The sequence below is a fragment of the Gopherus evgoodei genome, chromosome 1, assembly GCF_007399415.2.
Source record: "Gopherus evgoodei ecotype Sinaloan lineage chromosome 1, rGopEvg1_v1.p, whole genome shotgun sequence".
NCBI lineage: Eukaryota > Metazoa > Chordata > Testudines > Testudinidae > Gopherus > Gopherus evgoodei.
Genome location: NC_044322.1, coordinates 361,959,798 through 361,980,330, shown reverse-complemented (window position 1 = coordinate 361,980,330; position 20,533 = coordinate 361,959,798). Strand labels below are relative to the sequence as shown.

Here is a 20,533-nt window from a genome sequence, read left to right as displayed (position 1 = left end):
TGAGAGCTCACACCCTGGCTGGGTCTACATGAAACTTTTCCCCCCTAACATTTCTGACAATTGCTACCTCTCAGACAGCATGGCCGGGGACAGTAGATGGTTTCCCCATGTGCTCCAGTGCTGCTCAGAGCAGAGCTAGGGAACACGACTAGAGCACCAGTAGATCTGCAGCAATGATTGCAATGATGGAATATTTTAGGAAAAAAATGATCTAATGTGACTAGGCCTCTGTGTTTAAAAGCCTGGAGTGAACTTTACAGGAAGTGAAGGGAATTCTGTAACCAGGTAAAGGCAGGCTATGTTTGTGTTCTGGACAGGGTCAAGGACAATGTCAATACTCAAACATTAACCCAATCCTAACTATCCAATCCAATATCTGTTGTATGGGTTATATAGCATCAGTTGTCTTATTCATTGGATGATCACTGTCTTTTCTGAATGGAATCCTTGTTAAATATGCCCTACTCCATCTGAATCTGATTTTCCAGAGATCACATAGGTAGAGCAACTCAATTACTGCTCTTAGATAGTCAGTCTCAATGCTCCAAGAGATTCAGGAATGCCACACCACCTCTCCCTTTGGCTTTCATTAGAAGATTGTGTCTATTTCTTGGTTGGTTGTTTAAATGAGTTATTTATAAATCTTTGCTAAGTAAGGATCTTCCCCCGGCCCCTCCTCCGCATTTTTACCGGGTGAGTTTGAAAGCAGTATTAGGATCATTTTTACACCTTGCTGGAATGTCTGTAGAGTTCTCTCTGATATGTCTGGGTCCAATCTGGTTTCAGGGGAATAACTGGAAGCTACCACCTCTCTGATACTTGGGGAATGGAGAGAAGGGAAATTAAGTGAACTTTGTCCATGGTCACACAGTATTGTTTGTTCTTTGTTGGCCCCATTAACAAAAAGCATGTCAGCAGAGATGGTTTTCAAATGCGCCAACATCTGATTGGCAAAGCAAGCTCTCTCTGTGGACCAAGTACAGTATATCTTTACAGACTGTTCTAAACAAGGCATTCACCAAGTCTAAAACAGAGGCAAGTTTAAAAATGACTATGCCTGGTCCACCCCATCCAGGAAAAACATAATTATACTTGTTAGCCTAAAATATTTTGTAACAGTCTAGGCTATCAGTTCAACCCCAGGATGCACAGAGCCATTCGATCTCAGGGAAAAGCCAGGGTGAAAAAAGAATAGAGGGTCTATTTCGGGGCACTGACACCACCATCATCACTGGCTTAAATAGATATTTTTGCATCTGTAATTCCAGGAGTTGAGAAAATTAAACACACACTTCTTGAATGAAGCAATTTGGGTTGTATGCCCCTTTATAAAATGAGTTCTGCATATGTCATGCATGAAAGCTTGCTGTTGTCAGAGTTCCATTTTGGAATCTCAAAGCAGTAAAAACTAGGCTTTTGTCTAGCCAAGTGTTCAAGTTATTGGTGCAAAGCTACTGGGTAATTCTTAGCCTTCCCAGCAGTAGACTTCATGAAGTCCTTTGCAAGCTGGAGAGAGGACTCTGATCACAACCAGCAAAGACTCCCAGGAATTGCAGAGCCCACATCTCACGCTAGGCATTGGTGACAATGACATCGGTGTTTGCAGATTTACAGCAGTGTGCCCTGTCCCTTCTTATGGCACCTCATTCTGTAAAACCCCTTATCATGTGAGTAGCTCTTCTGAACACAAGTAGTCCCATTGCTTTGGGTAGGTCCACTTTGAGAGAGGGTTTTTTAAATCAGTAACATACCCTGGAATCAGTAACTCACAGCCCAAAATGCCGTTATAAGTAGGGGTATTGCCAGCAGATCGAGGGATGTGATCATTCCCCCTCTATTTGACATTGGTGAGACCTCATCTGGAGTACTGTGTCCAGTTTTGGACCCCACATTACAAGAAGAATGTGGAAAAATTGGAAAGAGTCCAGCGGAGGGCAACAAAATGATTAGGGGGCTGGAGCACATGACTTGTGAGGAGAGGCTGAGGGAACTGGGATTGTTTAGTCTGCAGAAGAGAAGAGTGAGGGGGGATTTGATAGCTGCTTTCAATTACCTGAAAGTGGGTTCTAAGGAGGATGGATCTAGACTGTTCTCAGTGGTACCAGATGACAGAACAAGGAGTAATGGTCTCAAGTTGCATTGGGGGAGGTTTAGGTTGGATATTAGGAAAAACTTTTTCACTGGGAGGGTGGTGAAGCACTGGAATGGGTTACCTAGGACGTGGCAGAATCTCCTTCCTTAGGAGCTTTTAAGGTCAGGCTTGACGAAGCCCTGGCTGGGATGATTTAGTTGGGGATAGGTCCTGCTTTGAGCAGGGGGTTGGACTAGATGACCTCCTGAGGTCCCTTCCAACCGATATTCTATGATTCCAAAGAATACTGCTTCTTGAGAGGCATGATATTTGTGATGAGGAGGATTTACTCAGGGATATTTCCACTTCCCCCTTTGCATCAACATACACAATACAAGCGAGATGCTGTCAGGAATTTAATTGTACTTGGCACTTTAAACTGTACAGTACATTTACAGAGAACCATTCATTTTGTTGTGTCTATTTACATTCTCTTCCAATTTTACCACTGCCAGCCCAACAGCTTGCACATAATAACTCTTTATATCTGAGTTACAGACTCTTGAAGACTGATTCATGTAATGCTTTAGTATCCTTATTATGTGCTTTCATTACTGTCTTAATGATAGGAAAAAACCTTATCATTTGAATTGCAGCTGTTGCCACTTTATATAATTGTTCCTACGCCATTTTGCAGCATAAGGCTTACTGAGTTACTTTCGTTCATCCCTATGATTATTAAGGCCACCAAAAATGTGTCAACTTTGTTGTTATTACATGTATAAATACTTGATCACTTTCCATTTCTTCTCTCCATAACATCACATCCTCTCTCTTCTCCATTCTTCTATGACATACAATATACCCTCACGTTTGCCTCCAAAACTGTCTTTCCTATTCCAATGAACTTAAGACATTTCATTTTGCCACATAAAGCAAACAAACTTTCTCTTCTCCACTATTTGCCACTGTCAATGCTTCTCTCCACCCAAACCTTCTGCGACATTCTTAAAGCCTTCAGCTCTTATCAACACAGTTCTCTGTCAGTAGTCAAGAGCACACACAAGCCATTTACTTTGCTTATAATCAACACAAAATGCTACATTGAGTAAGTTGTCTTCCCTTATTCCTATCAGCTGAAAACGCTATGGCTTGGTTTCATTTTGCAAAGTTTTGAATTGACTGTAAAAAATAGAAAAAAATATATATATACACACACACAAAACCAAAAACAGAATGACATTTTTGAACAAAAAAGGTCAAATACTTAGAGAAAATGCCAAGTTCAAAGTCTCAAAACACAATACATTGAAATAATTAAAAATGCAAAACAAAAAATTCTAGAAAACCCTATTTTAAAATATAAAAAATTAAATACCTGGCAGGTTATGTAAATGAAAATAAGGAATGTACAGTGAGCAAACAAAGACGAAGAGTTCCAGTAGGTAAAATGGAAAACTCATTGAACCTGGGGTCTGTTTTTTAAAACGTTGTATTGCATGAAATAAAATAATCAAACACTGCAAAACATGCATCTCATAAGAATAAGGATACAAAATTGCTCAGATTTAAGTTCTAATTTAAAAGTTCTTTTGCAACATTGATCCAAAAGTTGTGACTGGTGCATAGCCTGAAACTTGCTGGATTTCCCTCAAGGGAGCAGATTTACATTAATCGCCAATACAGATTACTTGATGTTTTCCAGTTTCAAATACGGTACCCTAACACTGCTTTGGAAAACTGAAGTCTGCTCTTCAAGTCTGCCATTAAATAACAGTCAAAAGCACAAGAACTTTTGAATTGTTTATTTCACACTAAAAATCTGAATCAAGGTTGCCATATCTTCTTCAAAAAACAGACTCCAGCTCAACAGTGTTAACTGCATACCAGTAGCTGCCATTAAACAAATACATTTATTTCAGCAGAGTAATCCCATTATGCTCACGTTACAAGAAGAAAAATGTACACATTATTTATAAATAAACAGTCCTTCTGCTAGGAAATCCCTGGGCTCCTTTTACACTAATGTTTCTTTCCGCTTGCTGCTTAACGGCTTCTCCCTTGTTCGTTTGTGCCCAGATTGCGTTCGGTGCGTTTTCATGCTCTTAGCTTCCTCCGTGTCCATAATGGATCCACACTCTGATGTGTTCTCATCTAGTTCCATCTGAACCACACCAGACATAGAGGACTGCCTCCTCTGGACTTTGACGTTGGAAGCAGATGGGTTGTTCTCTTCAGACTCTTCACTGAGCTCGGGCAATTCTTTCAGGTCTGCTGGAGCAGCAGTCCGCTGGAAGGGTGCGATGGCTGTTCTGATACAATTAAACCACTGCTGCTTGTGGAAGATATCATTGGCCTGCAGTGTGTGGGACTGGCCAGAAGAAGGGTCTTGGAATCGAACTCTGAAGATATTTTTAGCTAAAGGTAATCGTAAGAAAAGAAAAATCAGTTCTGCAAATTAACACTTACGGATTCTATTGAGACTAAACATCTGTACAGCTACGGTTATGGAGGAATTTCTCAAAACATGTGCATTGAACGGAGAATGCGAAGCATCTAGTCTGCACCCTTGATTTCACCATTTCAGACACAATTCACTTATGACTGCGTAAAGGCAGGTCACACACATTTCCTGCCTGCTCTCTGAGTGGGACTTAAAGGGCAGACAATTACTAAGACCTCCCCACGTGTTAACACAATTCCTTTACACTGAGTGGCTTGACAAGTATGCATTACTAATGAGGACTAATTGGCTTGTTGTGTACCTTTATCTGAATTGCCAAAAGCTCCTCTGAAGGACCCTCCCATTTTCACATCGCCATCCTGCAGATCCTCCAGCACCAGCTCCTGAACTGGGATCGGTTGTCTGTACACCTGGTAAGAGTGACGCTCATTACGAGTGACTGGCCGAGTTAAAACCAGGATGTCTTGGAAGAGGAAGACGTACAGTTTCTAAAAGAGGGAAAAAAACCAGACAAGCCTTGTTGGAATGTTTGCATTTATAGTCTTAGATTAAGTCATATCATTCTCAAAATAGTCACATCACTCTGGCTTGAGGCTACACTATCGTCGGTGCTACCTACATGAACCTCATTAAATGGCCTGTTATAGTATCGCCACAGTAATACATGACGTCTGACAATATTATTTTCATAAGACTGTGGGCCTGAATCTGCTCTCTGCGTATGTCCACCATTCATTGTGAAGCTATATACAGTGTTGTTGACAAGCTAGTGCAGTGCTATCAGATGCTGCTGTAATTAAGATTACTTGGGGAGAAGATAAACTGTTGTCACTTCATTTCCACTCAAGCAGCTCTGTGCAGACAGCATTTGTTTGGAAGAGCTTAAGGGTCACATTACATCACTGGGAATGTCATGACACCTTCAAAGTAAATGTTTAGACAGGAAATCCTTTTTGATTGAGGGCTAAATGCATAGCATGCTTTCTTTGGTAGTTTGATGCTAATGATTTTGTAATATCTGAAGGCCCTTAGAAATCCTGGCAGCAGTCAGCTTTCCTGTAAACTTAAAATAAAGCAAGACATCGCATGCATTCTCTTTTTATGTATTCTGGATTTGTTAGCACCTTCTAAAATTAGGGCTAAGGGCTTAAAGGATCTCTGCTCTGCTCCGGCTAACAAACAGCTTTAATCTACCCTTCTCCAGAGGTGGGGATGGAGGAGGAGGAAGAAGACTCCCAATTTCACGCTTTCAAATTAACGTAAAACACCAATAATGAGACAAAACTTACATGCCCATTCTTATTCTTCAGCTCCCCATGGCACAGTAACACTTTGCTGGCTTCGATTCTAGGGTCCTTCTGCTTCTCGTCCAGATATTCCAGCTTGTCGATGTAATACTGACATTCCGATTCTCCCTTCTTCAAGTTGATATCAGACAGGACTCCTTGGATTATAGAGATCTATAAAACAAAATGTTTTAAAAGCTTGATTGGATGGGGATTTATGCTTTAGTTTACCCATTCTTTAAGCTCTGCTATAATAACTGGCTTTGATCCAATAGGAGCTCAGGACAAATCACCCACTGAATTTCACTGGAGTTCCATTTGCAGGATTGGGCCGGTTGTGAAAACCGTACCACTCCATGATTTAAGATTTAAGAGCTTTCTTATAACCCCAGAGTTATATGGTTACGTAATAGCTTCCTTATTACTTACTGCTTCTTCCAAAATATGGACATCAGCATGATCTTTAGGAGTATGTTTAAGAATTTCTTTTAAGAGCAGTGGATATTTCACCAGCCGACTTCGAGGAATATCTAGGAAGCTCCAGAGGTCTAGCTTGCGACTGAAAGGGGATTCAAGACAGCGCTGAAGGAAGTCCTGGACTCTACGGTCTTGCTTCTTCTGATCCAGAAGAGCTTTGGCTGCCAATTGGTTACTGCAGTAACCTTTGTAGGCATTGAGTCCTGGTAACTAAAAGGACAACAGAGCAACATTTATGAATTAGATTCTTTTGAGGGAAGTATTGACCCATAGGAACATGTCACACTTATGCAATTGGATTATCTCTTAACAGAATATTTGGTTTTAACTTAAAACAAATTAGAGATTTAAATTGCATATGTGCAGTTAATTTGTGGGGGGAATGGAAGCTTCACATTCTGCATCTAATCCTTTGACGTTTGAGGTTAAACTGTGGTAAGCGTCCTGCAATCACCTCACTTACAAAGGGGCCACAAAATACAGACACTGCAAATGTAAGTCAATGTGGGGATGAAATTCTGGCCACTGGTGTCAAAGGACTCCCATTGATTTCAGTGTAGCCAGGGATTTCACTCGAGATCTTTAACTCAAGGCAACAAGAGCTTGTTGCTTTGTAACTTCTAACTTCAAACCTCATTTAAACTCATCATAGTTTTATGTCTGGTTTTCCCTGCTAATTAGAGTAAATAACCAAAGTGATACTCACCCATTTCACAAGTATGGGCCCTATCTGCTCCACTGTTCCATCAGGTCTTGTTGCTTCTCTTAGCCTTACCAAGAAGTCTGAAATTTAGAAGCAAAAATAGGAAATGCCACAAGTGTCTCGGGTATGGGTCAGTAAGTCTTTAGGATTTGAATGAGAAAATACAGATTTTTTTTAACCACTGTCCAAGACACTCCACTAAAAATTAAGTAGCTGCTCTTACCTTCATGCAGAGGGATATAAGAATCCAAGTCCCCAAATATGTGTGTAAGTTCCTCCTCCGCCATGATGGACAGTTTCAACATGGGGTCATGATAAGCCTGTCAAGGAAAGTGCCAAATTATGTCAAGATCCCCCCAAAGAAAGTTATTAAATGTATATTTGGGGAAATATTTGTAGCTCTACAGTTATCAAGAGTAGGAATGTCTCACGTGCAACCATGCACTCATGGACGCTAACAGCAACAGTCCCACGGACTTCGATGAGTGCACAATTGAGCCTTATATATAGGTACTAGGACCACAAAAGTGAAGAAAAGATTCTAGCACCTAAACTGCTCCCAAGATGACTTTTCTATGGGGAAGAATACCCACAACAGATATTTGTGGAACTAGATTATTGCGAGTATCCTTTTCCACCAGATTTATTATGAAACAATCCAGTACAATGACTGTAGGACTGATCACGTCACCATTTTTAATGCAATACACAGTGGGTTCAAAGCCTAGTGCTAATCCACATTGTTTGCACACGTGAACATGACCTCACTAAGCTTTTAGCTGTGACCACTGATCACAAGGAAAGAAGAAAAATACTAACCTTTCTGGCAAGCTTAAGATCCTCAATTAAATCCTGTTCTCCTCTGGACAGTTCATATATTGCCTGAGAGAGAGAGAGCAAGAGAGGGCAAGACATTGAGTTATTCCTCATTTTAGAGCACAAAGTGAGCAATTCAGTCTTCTAGCTGCTTTTTGAACGTGAACACCGTTATGTTATGTACTTTATACCCTGTTTTTGTTCAGTTTTTGATAAAACCATGAAGTGTGAGTAGCAAATCAAAGTCTCTGCACTGTCTGAAACAAGCAAGGCTCAGCTGTGTACCACCTCGGTGTTACAATCCAAAGTAATTCCTCCCTCTTCCTTTGTGCTGAGAAAGGTACACTACTTGTAACTGTGAAAGCTCTGAAACTAACGGCCAAATTAAATCCTAGAACCTGCCTACTCATGACTTTTGCATATGAAGAGCAGAGATTTACCTGAAAAGAACGTGAAGGTCAAAATCCCAAAAGTCATTACTCAGTTTCTACTTACTCAACAGGAGGGCTGCCTAAAAACTAAGTATGTAAAGGCCTCACCATTTGGCTCTTAACCCACTGTCAAGAGCTTTTAGAGGAAGAAATCTGGCCTTAAAAAAGAACTCTCTAGTCTAACATTTCAAAAGTGACTAATGACTTCCGAGGTGTTGAGCACCACCTTCTGAAAAGCTGGGCTCCCATGGGGCATCTGAAGTTGGGCACCCGATGTAACTAATCAATTTAGCAATAGAATCTTTAGTTTTCAGAAAGTTAGTACAAGTGGATCATTTCCCCTAAGTCAGGGCACACCACAGAATACAATCACTTTAATGAGCAACAATTTCTCCCTCCTCCTCCATCTGCTTTCTCTTCTTCCAAACACGATAATTAAAGGCACCAAATGCCTACTGGTTGATTGACAGCCTACCTCCTGGCGTTTAATTTCTTTGGTGCTCAGAGTCTCTTTCATGTTGACATCTAACATCTCTGACCAAAGGACACTGTTTCTTCTTTTAGGAGGTGTTGGAGCAGCAGATCTGCTACATGACTTCTGGGAACAGCTGGGGGATTTGCTGTCACCACGGAGGGCAAATGACTATTGGAGGGAGAAAAAAAATATATGAAAAGTTTATTTCTTACAGCTGTACATTAATGTCATCCATACACCACTCCCATCCCCCCTTTGCTCTTCTGCCTAGAATAGGAAGACACACTCAGGAGATGCTTTTCCTCAAGCAAAAGGAGTATTTCATAACTGGTGATAAAACCCCTATGATCTGCAACTGCTAGACTTTTTCCTCGTATCCCTCTCATCACACTGTGAACCAGAAACACTTCTGGAGGAGGAAAAAAACGGAGACTGAAATCTAGTTACAAGGCACAAGGAAGCGCATAAATTAAGACTAATTCCACCTCTGGGTGCTGGTGACGCTAACAAGCTAATTGAGCATTGCTCTAGTGATCCGCAATGTCTCTGCGTCTGGGTTCTACATCTAGTCTAGTGTAACTGTATTTACACACACAATACAATACATACCATGTACATTACTAGAATATGCACTGATTTGTGCATCAGTGGACTCCCTCCTTTTAAGCTGGTTTATTCCTTCCCCTTTGCTAAACTGCAAGCAACCTGGACATTTTATACTACTTCAATAAAACCAACAGAAGCAGCAATGTATTGACTGTTTTAACTCTTCACCCCTCTCGATGTGCTTGAGCGGCTCAGGAGCATAGAAGAGGTCATTCCTGGAGCACATCAGATTTGATCTGCATTTAGGGACCTCATCGCACTGAAGAGTTACTTATCAGGTGTACATTCAGGGGAGCTTCTTTCACCATGAGCCGGGGTGGTTTAGGAACTTGCAGCTCCTTTCTGTGCACTGATTTGGTATGGGTCAGTTTCCCAAGAGATGCCTTGAAATTATGGCATCAGTTCCACAGGGCATATTGCTTCCATATTCATATATTCTTTACCTGTATTGTCTGACCAAAACGCCGGACTGCACCATTTCTTACAGGGGAGATCAAGTTCGCCAAGGATGTGACCCGAGCTAGAGGCCGAATCCTCTTATTACTTGGCTCCTGTAAGTTATAAACAAGAAAAGAACAAACTGTACTAACTGCGGTTTACTTAGCCTTGACATATCAGTGCTGCCCAGACTTGTTTAAGGCACAAACAGATTTACAGGTTTCAAAACAGAGAAAAGCACAGTGCTTTGACGCAGTCGTCCCTCTTAAAGTCAAACCTGAAACTGTCAATATTTAAACATGGACGTCACACTCAAGTTGCAAACAAGTTGTCCAGTGTTGCAAGAGGCCGGGGTAAAGGAATCCATTATAATCAGGATGTTCAAAATTAGTTTTGAACAGTAAATAGGTAAGGCTCAGTGTGGCTTCACTTTTCTTGTGAACAGTTAGAGATACATACACCTCAGCTGGTGTGACCTGTCACTACCCCACTGATTGAGCTATGGCAAAATTTACATCAGATGAGGATCTGCCCTTTTAGTGTTAGAACTGTGTGTTTTCTCCCAAGGAGAACATGTTTTCCATTCTTTTATTTTATTCTGAAGGCAGGAGGCATAAAGAACAGCCAGAGCGCAAGGCAGTTTTATGTAGCTAATATAACAAACGGCAGAACATGCTGAACATTCCAGTGACATACAGGTAAACATGGCGGGAGAAGTCAGCTGATTAAATGTAAAGCCTTCAGCCTAGGAGATATTTTTCTAAAATGATAACAGGTTCTCTTTCATATCATTTAACTCTGAAAAGCAAAGTTGTTGATTTTGCATAACACTGATTTGTGCAACGAGTGTCGTCAATAAGTATTAAAAAAATCCATTCCAGTGGAAGCACCTCCACAGATGGAAAGTCATCATCTCATTGCAGCCTGTAGGCTCTTAACATCAGATATGATTTTAATGAAATAATCAAGCGAGGGTAATGACAACAGTACAATTCCTGATATAGAGGAACTGTCCTGAAGGAAAGATGTGCACAATGGCAGGTAAGGCAAGGACGGAATGAAAGTTTGATGCTAGAAGAAAAATTGCAAGACCAGGCAAAGTATTCTGGTATTGCATACATAAAAATAATTGCAAGTTATCTATAGTGAATGGCACTGCTGAAATTGACTGCCTGATCACAGTGATACTTCAGTTAAAGTTTACTATTGTTATGTTTACTTTAAAAGAAGGTTTAGACAACAAATGTAATGAGTTAACCTAATTAACTGTGTTATCAAGGTCTTATCAGCCACTTTTGGTTAATTATGGTGGATTCATCCCTAGTAAGTAGGAAAAAAAAAGGTGGAGCATGAAAAGATTACATAAGTGACTGAGATGGGGGGCCCTACAGTCTCCATTTCCTGTCTCAGATTGCAAAGAAAGTACCAAAAGCCATAGACGTTCTTTACTTGTGTGCAGTAAGGGTAGGGACAAACCCAAAGAAGGAGAAAAGGAACATGCGGCACTGGAATTCGATTTGAAAGAGTGCCACTGAAGGCAGAGGCGTTACACTGGGGTAAAACCTGGGTAAAAGAGATCAGACTGAGGCCACACTATGAATAGCAACCATATCTTCCCATATATAATATTAAGCAAGAGATGAGTTAGGGGAAGATATAAATGAAGTCTTTAGAGCTGTAGGGGGAAAAAGCAGCACTTAAATTTCAGTAAGAACAGGAGCATCAGCTATAGGATGAAAAGAATTTCAGCATAGTATAAGATAACTGAGGCCCCATTCTAACAATCTTAAAACAACTAAGATATTATAGGTGTCAGAAAAGAGCTGCAAATAGGGTGAACCAGATGGCCTGATTTTATAGGGACAGTCCCGATATTCAGGGCTTTGTCTTATACAGGCACCTATCACCCCCCATCCCTGTCCCGATTTTTCACACTTGCTATCTGGTCACCCTAGCTGCAAACAAAATGACATTAAGACTAGGAAGTTGGTTATCCATTTCATTTATGCTGAACATACTGGTCCCAGTGACCATCATTTGCAATGGAAGACCAATTTAACAGTACTAAATACAGAGTCCATCAGCAAAGAGATTATTCAAACTTTTAGAAAGGTCTGGCCCGTATTCTTTGGAAGAGAGGGCACCTTAATGAATTATAAAAGTCTCTGAAGGGAGGATTGGGATGGATTCTACAGTTCTATTTAACTTTATATCAAAGTACCAGAATGAGGGAACAGAAACTAAGAAAGGCTTGAGTTAGTGAGGAACATAAGCAGAATTTATACAGACAATAACCAAATATGCAGATCTACCAAGAATAGAAATACAAATGAGAAGAGAAGGAAGAATGTGACACCGAAAGTGAATAGTGTAAGAAATCTCAGTGCTTCAGATGGGATGTGTGTATAATATTTCTCAACTCACTCTGATAAAGGGTCAAAGGAACAGACTTTCTAGATCTGAGATACAATGACACATTATATGCACTAATGCACACATGTGAATGCCTTTGCAGCACATCTGTGCAAGACTGAAGTGACACATGCATATGCACAAGGTCTGGCAGAAGGCATTCCTTTCCATTTGCTAAGACAGTACAAAGGGGCTCCCTGTTTGAATGGATTTATAAATTACCACTCTTCAGAACAGATAAGTTGATACAAACAGACATGCCAACACTAGGGTGAAGTGAAAACAGCAAAAGTACTTCTCTTCCTAAACCAAGAATAAAGCCATGCACCCCAAAGTACTCTTGTGCATTAAGGAAGAAAGAATTTTGCACAAACCACCACCAGTAAGAAATTAGCACAATCAGAAAGCTTTCTAGATAAACATGCCCTCCACCAAGGAATTCAAAGCCAGAGAGGCTTGACTACATGGAGAGAGAAAGATTGCCCCAAACAGAAACCACCATACACCACAAAAACCTGTTTTCCTTCCTCAAAAGATAAATACTGCATTTTGCTATGATCTCACATCTGTATTTCAGCTTTGGGTTTAACTCCACATTAGGCCAAGTTCATCCCTGAGGTAAACTTCATTAGTTTCAATTGAACTTATATTAGGGATGATATTGGCCCAGTATTTAAAAGTACTGCATTTGGAAACAATAAATAGTCCGACGTTGGGAAGCTCTACTTATGGAAATCTACAGTTTTAAGAAAAGATTAACATTTATTAAACTTTCTTGTGTTTTAGTTAAGTGTCAGTGCCGCAATAGCTAACAGCATGTCTCTTTCCATTTGAAAAACCAGTTTTTCAAGGCCTTTTTTTTGTTTTAAAAAAAGTATCTGGGCTAGACATTGCAGGCAAAGATTTGAGGTTGAAAGCAATGCTTTCGCATTCCATTCAGAAGGCAGAAGAGGCAGAGAACAATTAGAAGTTTCCAAGTCCTTATCCTTCACAGGTACAAATTTGTCACATTTTAAAAAGCCACATTTTGTAGCTGATTCAGTCTAAAGTGGTTTCTGTTTTTCGAGTGCAAAAGGACTTAAGAGCCTGCACTGTGTACAGTATTTCCTCCACAGTAATTCTTACTGTTTTTACAAGGATCATTTACTACGTCATCAAGTGTAGTTATACATTCTACATACAAGGGCATACAAACATAGGAAAAGTTGGTGACAAACTGAAAAATATTCACAGCACAAATTACTGCCAAATGTTACCAGTGAGATTCAAAAGGGACTGAACTCACTAGTTCAAATATGGTCTCTGTCAGAAGTAATTGCTATCTGAGAATTATTTAAAGATTTATGTGAAATGAGTCTGCTTGTGCTCAGCCCAGTTCTTAGCAGATAGCTGTCCACATCTCAAACTGAGTTTCAGCAGAGGCCAAGGATTGAACTGACACATAAATTAAACCACCTTCTCACTTCCTTGCAGTGAAGAAAGTGATAAGGGTAGAGGGGGAAGCATTGTGCTGTACCTCTTTGGTGGATAAAGGACTTCCCTGGCTGGTGACAGCAACTGAGTACTGACACCCCAACCAAAAATAACTATTTCATGTCCAATACACAGCCGAACTTTCATAGTATCCTACAACACATAAATCCATACAAGGATACAGATTTATTCCTTAAACTGTTTTTACCTTGTTTATTTCACAACTCTCTTCGCATCTATTTTTTCTTATATATTATGAAACGACAGTAGTGACTCCTTAGCTGAGGTTGCATTTATGTTTCCCGACTTAAAGCAGGATAACTGTTTTAGAAACTGACGCTCAAAGAACTTTAATAGGGTGTCTTGTGTCAAATACACTTTTACTGCAGAATTGACTTTTTTATAATATACATCTTTTAACAAGATGATACCGTAGGCAGTACATTTCTACTGGATTACTGGACTTGTGCCTTGTGTCAACACACGAGGTATGCAATAATCCTCCAGGAATGCAATGGGACTGACTTACACAACATTAAGGTTGCAAAGCTTTTAAAAAAAATAACCTTGTTTACACACATAGTAAACACCTTAATAAAAAAACATCTGCAAAGCAGCCAATAAAAAATAATGCGTGAGTCATTAAATAGGATGGTTTTAGAAAAAGGTTCATGGAGAGAATGAGCCCACTTTAGGGCCTGATCCTACGAGCATATACTTGACTTTACTCATACAATTAGTCCCAGTGACTCCAAGGGGACTACTCACATGAGCAACGTTACTCAGAGGCATACAGTGTTACAGGATCAGGCCTTTACATATTTAGGATAAAACTTCAAAAAGTGTCTAAGTGACTTAGATGCCTAAGTCTCATTTTAAAGAGAGACTTGGGTACTTCTAAATCACTTAAGTTCCTAAGTCACTGAAGTGCTTTTGAAAGTTTTACCCATCAGATTTAAGTTTATGGGTTTCTACAAGATTGTCCTAAATCTTTAAGATTTTTATATTAATACTATTCTAAAAACAAACACAATGAAAAACAAAATAAAACTAATTTTCAAGATATGGAAAAAGAAACAGTGTAACCAATCATTGGCAGAAAAACAAAAACATGAAACACCACTGATCATAAGTTTTTACTTTTATGCTCTCATGATAGCATTAAACACTTCAAAAATACTTAAAACTTACTATAAAAATTGAGAAGAAATACCACACAATGCCAGCTTTTAGCTAAAACAGAATTATTAAAAATTTTAAAAGAATGCTTTAACCTTTCTACTCTCTAACAAAAATATAAATATGTAAAAACTCTGGATCCTGTCTCTTTAGTTGTATCCCAGCAAAAAGAAAAAGATATTTCATTGCCACCAAGTAATTCTATCCATATAATTCCTTGAGGTCAAAATTAAAACAAAGTCCAGACTAAGCAGAGGGTCCAAGACAGATAAACCATGGGTTTAAACTGCTTCCTGTTAGAGGAAGCGTATAAAATACAAACTTGGCAGAATACAAAGAAAGTTCAGACCTCTTCACTGCAATTTTCTGTTTTCTCGATCTACCTCAACTACAGAGGAAGTGTTTCTGAACATAGTCCTGTGAAAACTGTTGTTAAAGCAGAAGTCTAATACAAATTAAAAATTAATCTACCTACAGCAGAAAATAAACAAGTGTTCTATCTGTATCAGGCACGCAAGTTCCAAAGTCCGCTGTTTTAACTGAAGAAAGTCTACTTCTGTTTGGAAGTCAGAGTCTAACTAACCAGAGTGGACAGATCTACTGTCCACTCTGGTTAGTCATTACTATTTGCAGCGCCTTACTGTCCACTCTGGTTAGTCATTACTATTTGCAGCGCCTTAGGTCTTCAAGGGTATGTGGTGTGCAGTGCCTAGCACAATGGGGTCCTGTTCTCAGTTGCCCCCTTGGAGTTAGCATAATAAGCAGGATAAATGCTAGCGCAGTTTTGCCATAATCTTTTAACACAAAATACATTTGTAACAGCTGATAAGAGCCAAAAAAGTCAACGGAAAGCTGTTAGAATTTGGAGCAGCTCACCAGAAATTACACAAGGATAAAAGTATCCAAGCAGCAATGCCAGCTTTAAACTTACCTCCTGTTCTCTGAAAGACTGATTCTGAGCATCTAGGACTCGAATCGTCCTTTTAATAGGAAGGAGACCTCCAACTTCATCATAAGCCACCATGCTGTCTCCTGCCTGCAGAAGCTTTAGTTTTAATCCAGGTCAGAAGTGCCTCCACTGCTACTTCACTACAAACTCCTCTCCGTAGCTACCAGAAACCTTCGGGAGGCTCTCGCTCATGTTTCCATGTGATAGCCCTGCCTGCCTTGTGAGCTGGGAGTTCAAAGCCCGCAGACCTCAGCGGGAGGGGCAGGAACATATGTTTCATGGGCGTGCTCCCATGGAGTCGTGTATCATTCGTTAACTGACAGTTAATGACACACCTCCGCCTCTCAGTTTACACACTGCGGGAGGACTTTTCTACACCGAGTTGAAAAGCTGGTTTCTTCCCCCTCCGACATTAAGTAGTGTAAGAAGTTTTACTAAATAGGTATGCTTTGCTTAAGAGACAAATTCTCAGCTGGAGCAGTGTAATTCCTACATCCAAGCTATAAGCCAGCTGGACCAGTATTTTCAACACTTTTCTAAAATTAAGCTAGTCATTGCTATGCCAAGTCAATCTAATCTGAGATCCTGCCTCTGATACCAGCCAGGACATAATACTTCAGGAGTTAGTAGAAAATGAAAATAAAAACGGATGCATGCCAAATGCCTCCATTTGGAGGGACTCTGCTTGCTACTTTGTCCCTTCCACCTAAAAAGCCCTGAGTCCTAATCCAATGCATTTCAATGGAGTTGAAAGGCGTGGCCCTATTTAAACGTTAGCAGGCATTAGAAAAGCAGAGCTAACTATTCTTGCACTAAATAAAGGAGAAGAGGCTGGGGTAAATCTCCCACAGGCAAACAGACTACATCCCAAAAGGGAAGGTTGGGTTATCCACCCAGCTAACATTGCAGCTGTGCCAGTTAAGATAAATGTTAGTCTAGATGATTTTATGATCACTTGCTTAAAAGCCTGCTTACACTGTCACCCTGATGTCAAGCAGCAGTGAATTCCACAAGTTGAATATACAGAACATAAAGCAAGCATTTTCCTTTCTCTCTGGGAAGAGTTGCCATAGTGTCACTGTCTCTCCCCACACTAGAATTCTTTTCTCTAAAACTGGGTAGGGTAAGCAAGGCAAGTTCAGGGGTGATTATTACTGGCTGTTTTCAACTACTAATCCAGTTAACAATTGGATTGCAAGAAAACAAATTGGCCCTCCTCAGAGATTGTTGTGAATTTCTCTTCTGCCAACCCCCCATTATTTGTCACACTCTCTCCTTCCACTTTTTGTCCAGATCTCTCTCACAATTTACCCCCTTGCACCTCCAACCCTGAGGCTGTACATCAGGAATCTCTCTCCCTCCCTCTTTTCTACTCCCTCCATCACTCTCCACTTTGTTGCTCCCCTACAAAGGTCTCCTCCCCTCAACAGAAGATCCTTGCCTATTTCACTCTGCTTTATTTTTATGCAGGAGCAGAATAGATGCTATTCTCCACTGAAGGATTCTTGTACTCGCTAAAGAGTCAGATTACAGATTCTAAAGCCAGAAGGGACCAAGATGAGTAGGTCTGGTGGATCCAGAGGACTTTTACAATCTCAGATGCAATCTAAGTCTTTTATATGGGAATGTCCCTTTTCAGTAGTTTATTTCCATTTAGTGCATTCAGATATGTACTCTGCCATTTTTATAAAACCAAACTGCTAATGAAGCATGCTATGCTGCTGGGCAGGAAGTAGACATCTTTGATCAGTTATCCAGTTTGATTAGCTCTTTTGAAGCTTCTCATAATTCCCAATTTCTCCCTTGTCCAAGTAGTTTTGTGTAGCCAGAAAGTTTTAATGATTAAATATAGTCAGGAATTGGAGGTGGTGGACATTGAATACTATTGGTCCTGATACCACTTCCTGAGGAATTCCAATAGTAGCTTCTCCCTGCTGGAATCTACTATTTATCAATTTAAATGTTTAAGAACTGCACAGAGTTAACGAAGGAAAGGTTCTGATATGGACTGTCAAACAGGAGGAAGCATTATGTGGACTCTCACACATGAACACTGGTATTTAAATTATTAATCAGTAGCTTAGAACACAATGTTCTGCATCTTGAAAGCACTTTAGAAAGTATTGCATGAATTGTTATTCAAGTGCTAAATATAATTTCTTATTACAGAGCCCTAAGGGAAAGAATCTGGTGCCACATCTTACGGAAGCATGTGACTCATCTGCAGGAAGATCCCTGTTCAATTGCATGCCTTTCTACATGACACCTTGTATCTAGGTCTGATCTGGGGTGATGCAACTCAAGGCTGATGTATTATGTGTAAGTTACATTAGGGAAATGTTAAGATCTTACTGTGACACATATGGAAAATCTATCATGGCACATTGCCTGCCTTCTTATATGACGCACATTAATAGGAAACATTCTAGGCATATATGGTTCATTTATAACAATGCATTGTTAAGGATCTTCTGTGGGGAATGCTGATATTTTAAAACCACAAGTTTAACCGCATGCAACTCTGATTTACCATTGTAATGGATGGGCTGATTTCTGAATGCCTCCTATATACAAAAACCTGTTTTGATATTTCTCAGCAGCGACAACACTTGGGCAAACTCCGGGCACTCATCATTTGAGCAGAGACGCATACGGTAACACGGTAAAAACAGCATTACATGGGCCTATGTTCCTACCCAACATTCACTAACTTAGTGTAAGTAAATTTAAGGTTGACAAATTATCTAGACACACCATTGAGAAGAGAAAATATGCTGTATAATTCCAGTTTATGTTGCTAATAGATGGATTTTTTTTTTTTTTTTTACAGTTTAAGTATTCAAATGCCCCACAGAACATTTGAAGTAGTGTATATGATTAAAATAAATCCTAGTGGGCTTAATTATCAGTTCCAGCCAAGCTACCCTAACTGTAAGACTAGGGGGAAGAATAAGCCAATTGTTAAGACACTAGACTAGGACCTGAGAGCTATGGGTTCAAGTCCCTACTTTGCCACAAATTTCCTGGGTGACCTCGGACAAGTCACTTAGCATTTCTGTAGAAGGGGGTTAACAGCACTTCTTGCTTCATAAGGGTGCTGTGAGGCTAAATATTAAAATGATTAAGTGCTTTGAAAACAACAGATTAAAAGCTAGGCACGATTATTATTAATGCCACCTTTATACATCCCTATGTTCTGGGTCTGGTCAGAAGACTGTGTAGCATAAATCAAAGCTGTTTTAACTTACATTCAGCAACCCCAAAAGGCCTTTCTGGCAGTTGAGAAGAGTCAAAGAGCATAAGTCTCAGTTCCATCTATTACCAGTGGCTGTGAGAGGAGGTGAGTAGAGCGGGTGCAATAAAGGGATCCCCTAAGACTAGGGATTCATTGGCCAGATTTTTCAGCTTTTATAGGTCCCTTTATGCTGTTGGAGCCATGAATCACTCTGTTACTTAACTGACAACTGGATCCAATTTCTTCAAAGAAAGAACCTGTGGCATTTCATCATGTTTGGCATAAAAGTTTCCTGGAACACTGAAGTATACATAACCTTTTGCAGAATAAACATTCTATTCATTTTCAAAATGTAAAGTCCACAACAACAAAAATAACTTTCAGCTTAATTTCAGATTCTTAGATGCTGAAACCCAACTAAATTGACAGTTACCTTTTCTGTAACTGATGTTCTTCGAGATGTGTTGCTCATGTCCATTCAACTTGGGTGTGTGTGCTTGCCACTTGCACTGGTGCCATAAGTTTTTCCCTCAGCAGTACCCATAGGGGATCGGCTCTAATGTCTTCTGGAGTGGCGCACACATGCCGTACTATTTAGGGCGCCACTGGTTCCCCCCACCCTGGGTTTCTTCTTGCCAGAAACTCCGACAGCGGGGAAGGAGAGCAGGTTGTGGAATGGACATGAGCAACACATCTCAAGGAACACCAGTTACAGAAAAGGTAACTGCCTTTTCTTCTTTGAGTGCTTGCTTATGTCCATTCAACTTAGGTGACTCCCAAGCAGTACCCCTTGGAGGTGGGTAGGCATTCATGGATGTGTAGACTGCAACACCGCTCTGCCGAACTCAGTGTCATCCCTGGCCTGCTGAGTGCTGGCATAGTGGGCCATGAATATGTGCACCGAGGACCATGTCACAACTTGACAGATGTCCTGGATTGGGAAATGTGCCAGGAAGGCCTCCGAAGATGCCTGCGCTCTGGTTGAGTGGGCTCTGACAATTGGCAGCAAAGGGACTCTCACCAACTCGTAGCAGGTCTGAATGCAAGAGGTGATCCAATTAAAAATCCTCTGCATGGACACCAAGAGGCCCTTTATCCAATCAGCTGTAGAGATGAAAAGCCAAGTCTACTTACGGAAAGGCTTTGTCCAATCTAGGTAGAAAGCCAGGGCCCTTCTTACGTCCAAAGCATGAAGGCGCCTCTCTTCACTAGTCTCATGGGGCTTAGAGCAGAAGACCTGAAGGAAGATGTCCTGGCTCATGTGGAAAGTAGACACGACACCACCTTGGAAAGGAAGTCTGGGTGGGGCCGGAGCTGGACTGTGTCCTTATAGGAGACTGTGCATGGCAGTTCTGAGGTCAGGACTCACAGCTCGGAGACTCGCCTCGCCGACGTCACTGCTACCAGGAAAGCTACCTTCCACGATAGGTCAGACAGGGAGCATGAGGCCAAAGGCTCAAAGGGTGGGCTGTGAGCATGGACAGAGCCAAGGTGAGATCCCACTGAGGGACCAGGGAC

The 20,533-nt window shown here is 40.6% G+C and overlaps 1 protein-coding gene across 2 annotated transcripts in view; it reads right to left on the bottom strand.

Annotated features, from left to right (window-relative positions):
• Positions 1-2,474: 2,474 nt before the first annotated feature.
• The window catches only part of NET1 (neuroepithelial cell transforming 1), an 86,084-nt gene continuing 68,025 nt past the window's right edge, over positions 2,475-20,533 (bottom strand). The window contains exons 1-10 of one of the 2 annotated variants that reach the window (XM_030576946.1): positions 15,763-16,031; positions 9,773-9,880; positions 8,724-8,891; positions 7,821-7,883; positions 7,225-7,321; positions 7,005-7,081; positions 6,251-6,508; positions 5,825-5,995; positions 4,837-5,023; positions 2,475-4,489 (exon numbers count right to left, since the gene is read on the bottom strand). In XM_030576946.1, coding sequence (XP_030432806.1) covers positions 4,089-4,489; positions 4,837-5,023; positions 5,825-5,995; positions 6,251-6,508; positions 7,005-7,081; positions 7,225-7,321; positions 7,821-7,883; positions 8,724-8,891; positions 9,773-9,880; positions 15,763-15,855 — 1,623 coding nt within the window. In that variant the 5' untranslated portion in view covers positions 15,856-16,031 and the 3' untranslated portion in view covers positions 2,475-4,088. Of the gene's footprint in view, positions 4,490-4,836; positions 5,024-5,824; positions 5,996-6,250; positions 6,509-7,004; positions 7,082-7,224; positions 7,322-7,820; positions 7,884-8,723; positions 8,892-9,772; positions 9,881-15,762; positions 16,032-20,533 lie in introns of those variants that run through there. The other variant, XM_030576853.1, reaches the window with a different exon arrangement.